The 7,553-nt window shown below is 35.0% G+C and overlaps 1 protein-coding gene across 1 annotated transcript; it reads left to right on the top strand.

The window, feature by feature from the left end:
• Positions 1 to 1,200: 1,200 nt before the first annotated feature.
• On the top strand, positions 1,201 to 6,095 carry Smyd4-2 (SET and MYND domain containing, class 4, member 2). The gene is made up of 4 exons (XM_070652729.1): positions 1,201 to 1,700; positions 1,779 to 1,961; positions 3,149 to 4,434; positions 5,765 to 6,095. The coding sequence occupies exons 1-4, from the start codon at positions 1,295 to 1,297 to the stop codon at positions 5,921 to 5,923; spliced, it is 2,034 nt and encodes a 677-aa protein (XP_070508830.1). The 5' UTR covers positions 1,201 to 1,294; the 3' UTR covers positions 5,924 to 6,095.
• Positions 6,096 to 7,553: the final 1,458 nt, after the last annotated feature.

Consider the following 7,553-nt stretch of genomic DNA (forward strand, 5'->3'; position numbering starts at 1 on the left):
CAAACATAAGTGCTAAAAGCAGGACACTTTCCATTTACCCTGGGTTAGGTTAAGTTCATTTTATGGAGTCAATTCCAATTAGAGTTATCAATATTAAATTTAATTAAATATGATGTAATTTTTGAATAAAAAACTTTTTTTTTTGATTTTTTTTTTAATTTTTTTTAAAAATTCGTGTGTTTTATTTGGAAATTTTAAGGTTATTTTTATTGATTTTCAGGTTATAGATGAGTATATTTGTAGAAAATTCTAGTTTATATCTGAAATTTGAAGGTTATGTCTGATGATTTTGAGTCTTTTGTCTGAATTGTTTAGATATGTCACATAATTTCAAGGTCAGATCTAAGACTTTGAGGTTATGCTAATCAATTTGGAGGTTAGGCCAAGAATTTGAGGTTATTTATGACAGCCTTACGAGTCAAGGAGTTAGAACGTCGGACTACCATTCTAACGATCCGGGTTCTAACTCGGTTTGTGTGATTCACACCACACAAATTGTGGTTAAGTACGTTGCATCGATATACCATGGGTCATGCATTATGCAGAGTTGGGGAAAGCAAAACATTCATCACGACAAATCTTCGTCTTTTGATCTGGTAATTTCCTTATCATATCTGATTTTTTGCTTTAAGTATGATGTTGCTTTGAGGTTTAATTTGAATTTTTGAGGTTATGCCAGAAAGTTTCAAGGTTATGTCTGCGAGTATGAGGTTATGTCATGAATTTTTTAGCTTAATCTTAGAATATTGAAGTTTTGTCCTACAATTTTGAGGTTATGGCTTATAATTTTGAGGTTTTGTTGCCAAAATTTGAGGTTATTTTAAGGTTAAATTTTCAATTTTGAGGTTAAGTTCCTCAATTTTAAGGTTATATTACCAAATTTGAAGCTAAGTCTGTGAATTTTGAGTTTATGTCATCAAATGATGATTATATGTATGAAAATTTGATTCTATTCCTCACATCCAACAACAAAATCTCCAAACATCAATTCCACGCTCCTCCAAAATTGATTATAAAATCAAAACAATCTCTCAAAATAAAGTAAACAAAACAAACCCACAAAATTTTCATCCATTTCCTCATGTTTTTCACATGCATTTTCTCTGTTTTCTTTCTTATTATTTCCTCTCACACCAAAAAAAAAGAAAAACTTTTCATTTTCATTTTATTTTTAGTTTTTACCGTGAAAAACATCATCACATCTCAGTTAGAATTTTCACTTTCAATCGGTCACGCGTAGTCTGCTGCTCAGTGCTGTACCTCATCAAGTTTCTAATTTTACCTCCAATAGAAAATGAGCAATTTTGAGGATATTGACAAAATATTTCGTACAAAATGCAGCGCAAAGACAATTCAGGCAAATGAGCATGGATTCTTTACCAGTTACTGCCTTACCGTCATCAATAGCTTCAAATCAGATCAAGAATTTCAGGATTGGCTTAAAAATTATTTTGCAAAATGTGACAGCGACTATGAAAAAATTCAGTTCCTTTACAATGATCCGACTGTGTCGTGGGAGATTCTTGGTACACTTGAGCATGTCGCTGAGGTTTATAGGAAGAAGGACTCGATGTTTTCATGGCAGAAGCGTGAACAGGTACAGAAGTTGGTCAAGGCATATGATGAGGGTCGTGGTCAAGTGCCGTTGGATAAGGTGCTGATTTTAGCTAGTCAGGCTGTCATGAGGGCTCCGATGAAGGGTAGGAACTGCTTAATATCCTCAATTCTGCCTTAATATCCTCAATTCTAACTTAATATTCCAACTTTGAACCTTCCAGATGAAGACAGAGACATAGACAATGGATTGACACTAGCATTGGCGTTGCTACAGCGAGCTGAGGTGTTCTACAGGATGAATAATGGAGTCTATGCATTGAAAGATCTACAATTGGCTGTTAAATGTGGACTACCGGTTAAAAATAATGCTGAATATTATGCTAAGTTGTCTAAAGTTTATACTTGTGAGTATTTGTGTGTTAAGGTGGTGATGTAATGAGTTTGGGTGGTCAGGGAGCGGGTTGTTAAGGTAATCGAGATGACCTGCCTTAGCCTACTCTATTCTACCCTGTTCTACCCTGCCTTACCCTATCCCATACTGTCCTACCTTGTCCTACGCTGTCTTATATTATGCCATACCTACAATGGACTACACTAGACTCACCAAGACTACCCAATCTTATCCTAGAATACTCTATCTTACCCTACTTTACCCTACACTATCATAAACTACCCCAGACAACGCTAGACTACTCTACACTTCCCTAAATTACCCCACACACTTTGCATTAATCTTCACTCTCCTAAACCAGCCTAGACTATTCTAATCTAGCATACAATAGCTTACTCTGCCGTGTCTTACCCAATTCTACCCAATTCTACCCAATTCTACATTGTTCTACCCTGTGCTACTCTATTCTCCCTTACTACACTACCCTACTGTACCTTATTCTACACTAACCTATACTGCACTTCACTACCCTACAGTGCCCTATTCTATCCTATTCCATCCTACACTATTCCATTCTACACTATCATCCACTCCCTATTCGGAAAGGCATGGTATACTCTGCTATAAATCCTATCCATTTTAAATTACCCGGCCTCATCCTATATTAGGGAGTTAGGGTTGGCAGGATACTCAAGAATAGTCCTGCTTACTCGTGTAGGGTAGGATAAGGTATGAAAGTATAAGATAGGAGATGGTAGGATAGGTTAAGGTAAGATATTCCATAAAAGATAAGGAACCGACATCAGGTGTCTTGAAACTATTTGCGAACATAGTTAAAGTGCCTTAACATGATTTGCTTAAAAGTGTTCAGGTTCCTTTACATTGAGACTAAAATTATTCAGGTGTCTTCTCATTTTTTTAAAATAATTCAGGTGCCTTCGCATTATTAGAATAATTTGTTCAGGCTGGCCATACTATGACCAAAATTAGTTCTTGTTCAGGTGCCTTCACAATGAGACCATAATACTCAGGTGCCTTTGCACTATTTACGGACCAGAGTTGACTGGACCTCGAAAATCGGACTCTCATGTACTCCAATCTGACTCAAAACACTAGAATGCAGTGTCCAAAATTGAGTTCAGCCAACTCTACCAACCCCAATTCAGCCACACTCACACTCAACCTTATTTATCATTCCAGTAATCAACGAAGACAAAAAAGCCGAAATTTCCATCAATCTCTTCCACAAATTAACCTGCGATGACTTCCGTCGTGACTGTCTCATCCGCGAAGTTGACGACCTCAAATCAAAAATCAAGTCCGGTGACATCAAGCCTTTCCAAGAAGTCCCAAAACGCCTTCCATCCCTCAAAGAACATCCAATAAAGTCCACAAAACTTGAAAGATGCACATCCACAGCCATCAAACTTGCTGAATCGTCCGATGCCGGTCGGTACTTTATAGCCAATGGTGAAATTGAGGTCGGCGAGACAGTTCTGGTCGAGAAGGCACTCGGAGCATGCCTGTACCCAAAGAATTTCGGTACCCACTGTTATAACTGCTTTGTGCGTCTTATAGCACCAATTGGATGTCCAAATTGTGCCTCAATTGCCTTCTGTTCCGTCGAGTGCCGTGATGCAGCCTTGTCAAGCTACCACAAGTTTGAATGCAGGTACCTGGACCTGCTGATTGGGTCGGGAATGTCAATTCTTTGTCATGTAGCCATGAGGATCATCATGAAGCAAGGAACACCTGAAAAGGCACTCGAGGAAGGTGAAAATGTCAAGAAAATTTTCTGTTCGCATGACTCGATGCGGAACCTTGAAGATTTCTTCAAGCGGTGCTTAATGTCGACCTTTTTACTTCGTGTGCTACAAAAGTCTGACTTTTTTGGACGTCGTACAACAGAATCAGCGGAACCGACATCAAATGAGATGAAAATTGGTGCCTTAATATTTGCATATTTACAGTCACTGCAGTTTAATGCCCATGAAATTTATGAGAAATTGACGACTGGACATTTATTCTCAAAATCGAAGCTTAATTACATTGGGGTCGGGATCTATGAAGTTGGTGCCATGTTCAACCACGAGTGCTACCCGAGCATCACACGGTACTTTAGCGGTGACACATTAATCCTCAACACAATCCGTCCACATGCTGATAAGGAAGTTATTGCTGAAAATTATGGACCAATATTCACAAAAATGTCACTTAAGGAACGACAAAGGAGCTTGGCATCAAGATATTGGTTCAAGTGTGCCTGTAAACCATGCAAGGAGAATTGGCCGGTCTATGAACGAATGAGCAACAAGTCGAGGATTAAGTGTTTGACTGATGGATGTGATGGATCACTTGGATATCCACAAGATCGCAATAAGAATGTCAAGTGTCCAAAGTGTAAAAATGTTGTGTCATTGCAGGTTCAAATGGGACTTTTGGATGAGGCTGAAAATCAGTTTTATGATGCTGCGGAGGCTATGGAGGTAATCCTCGCTTTAGACGCTCAGCTCTAAAATTTAAAAATTTCATGCTCAGCGTCCAAAAAATTCCAAATTGACGCTCAGCTTGAAAATTGTCATATTGTCGCTCAGCTTTAGAATTTTAATTTTGACGCTCCGCTTCAATTTTAAAGCGTTGCTTCATTTTGAAGCGTTACTTCATTTTGAAGCGTTACTTCATTTTGAAGCGTTACTTCATTTTGAAGCGTTACTTCATTTTGAAGCGTTACTTCATTTTGAAGCGTTATTTCATTTTGAAGCGTTACATCATTTTGAAGCGTTACTTCATTTTGAAGCGTTACTTCATTTTGAAGCGTTATTTCATTTTGAAGCGTTATTTCATTTTGAAGCGTTATTTCATTTTGAAGCGTTATTTCATTTTGAAGCGTTACTTCATTTTGAAGCGTTACTTCATTTTGAAGCGTTATTTCATTTTAAAGCGTTGCTTCATTTCGACGCTCCGCTTCATTTTTAAAGCGTTACTTCATTTCGACGCTCCGCTTCATTTTGAAGCGTTACTTCATTTTGACGTGATGCTTCAATTTTACCGCATTGCTTTAATTTTAACGCTCTGCTTCATTTTTGACGCGGTGCTTCAATTTGACGCGTTACTTCATTTTGAAGCGTTACATCATTTTGAAGCGTTACTTCATTTTGAAGCGTTACTTCATTTTGAAGCGTTATTTCATTTTGAAGCGTTATTTCATTTTGAAGCGTTATTTCATTTTGAAGCGTTATTTCATTTTGAAGCGTTACTTCATTTTGAAGCGTTACTTCATTTTGAAGCGTTATTTCATTTTAAAGCGTTGCTTCATTTCGACGCTCCGCTTCATTTTTAAAGCGTTACTTCATTTCGACGCTCCGCTTCATTTTGAAGCGTTACTTCATTTTGACGTGATGCTTCAATTTTACCGCATTGCTTTAATTTTAACGCTCTGCTTCATTTTTGACGCGGTGCTTCAATTTGACGCGTTACTTCATTTTGAAGCGTTACTTCATTTTGACGCGATGCTTCAATTTGACGCGTTACTTCATTTTGAAGCGTTACTTAATTTTGAAGCGTTACTTCATTTTTTTGAAGCGTTACTTCATTTTTGAAGCGTTACTTCATTTTTGAAGCGTTACTTTATTTTTGAAGCCTTGCTTCAATTTTGAAGCCTTGCTTCAATTTTGAAGCCTTGCTTCAATTTTGAAGCCTTGCTTCAATTTTGAAGCATTACTTCATTTTGACGCGTTACTTCATTTTTGAAGATTTGCTCTTCATTTTAGACGCTAAACTTTAAAAATTCATTTTTAAATCCTCTTACTTTTTCAGGCTGAAGACGTGCCAAAAGCAATTTACTGCCTCAAATCAGGAATTGAATCGTTCCATAAAGGTGCACTTCCACCACACAAAGACCTTCACATTGCCGAGGAGTCTTTTAGTGCTTGTATTGGAACAGCTGGAAATATATTCTCAATTAAGGAACAATAGAGCATTTTGTATGAAGCATTTTAGTTGTTATTGCATCGAGATTTGTTGGCTGGGATGAATTTGATGCATTTTATGAAGTTTTTAGCATTTTTATGACATTTTTGAACACTTTTCAGGGCTTTTCATGACATTTTTTGAGAATTTTTGAATAAAATGAAGTTAGAATTGTTAATTGTTGTTGTTAATTAGCTAATTAATTGATCAAGTAGTCAAGTCAAGCAGACAAGTAGTCAAGTCAAGTATTCAAGTCAAGTAGTCTAGTCAAGTAGTCAAGTCAAGTAGTCAAGTCAAGTAGTCAAGTCAAGTAGTCAAGTCAAGTAAACAAGTCAAAAAGTCAAGTCAAGTTGTCAAGTGGTTAAGTCAAGTCAACTTGAGTGTCAACTTGAGCGTCAAGTGTAAAGAATCAAGAGTGTTTTTTTTTGACCGGGTGAGGGGAGATGGGCGGAGGGTTTTGACCCCAAGTATCAACATAACCTGAAAATCAGTCAAAAATACACAAAATTTAATTTTTTTTTTTTCATTTTTTTCTTTATTGTTCTCATAAATTTTTCAATATTCAAGTTTTCTTCTTCTTGTTTTAATTTTTTTTTCAGTAGATTTTTCAGGATTCTTTAAATTCACCACAATTCATTTTTCAGCTTTTCATCATTTTTCAATTTTTCGTCAAAAATAATCCTTTAGATTTAATAGAATTTTTCATAGTTTTTTTTCTCATATTTTTATTTAGGTTTTTTGCTCAAGTTTTTTTTTAACTTTTATTTTTCGTAATTTGGAGGATTTTTGAAGGGTGTTTTGGAGGTTAGAATCTTAATTTTGAGGTTAAAATTTTTATTTTGAGGTTAGAATTCTTAATTTTTCAAGTTCTAACCTCAAAATTATAAATGATAAACCAAATTTTGAGGTTAAAATGTCAAATTGGAGGTTAGAAATTCAATTTTTGAGGTTAGTTCCTAAGTTTTGAGGTTAAAAATCTTGAATTTTCCACTATTTTATTGAATTTCACCTCAAAAATGTTAAGTTTTAACCTCAAAATTCTCAATTTATACTCAAAAAGTGGAACTTAACCTCAAAATTTAGAACGTCAAATATTTTCAAATTTAACCTCTAAATCTCTAAGCTAACCTCATAATAATCTACCTAATCTCAAATCAGTCAACTTAACCTCAAAAATTTGAGATTTTGAGGTTAAATTTGATACTTAACCCCAAAATTTCCCTCAAAATCCTCCAAATTTTCCTCAATTTTCCTCATTTTCTTTTCATAAATCTTCAATTTATTCCAATTTTAAATTTTACAACAGTCGCTATAATTAAAGATGTTCAAAATAATCAGAATAACCTCACTTTTTGGATGTCAACAACAATTTTTTTTTTTAAGTTTTTAAGGTTTTGGGCAGCAAATTGCAGACAAAAAAGAAATAATTAAAAAAAATACTCAAAATAACACAAAAATAACTAAAAAAATTTTCATAAATTAAAGAAAAAAAGAAATGAAAATTTTTTGTATTTTTTTTTTTATACTTTTTTTATCATTAAACAACACAACAAAAAAGTGCAGCACTTTTGCAACTCGATTAAATGTTTTTAATTTTAAATTTTTTTAAAATTTGAATTGCAATTTTTTAATAAGT

Source organism: Chironomus tepperi, unplaced genomic scaffold (assembly GCF_022539635.2).
Source record: "Chironomus tepperi strain 1889 unplaced genomic scaffold, CSIRO-AGI_Ctep_v1 contig_58, whole genome shotgun sequence".
Classification (NCBI taxonomy): Eukaryota; Metazoa; Arthropoda; class Insecta; order Diptera; family Chironomidae; genus Chironomus; species Chironomus tepperi.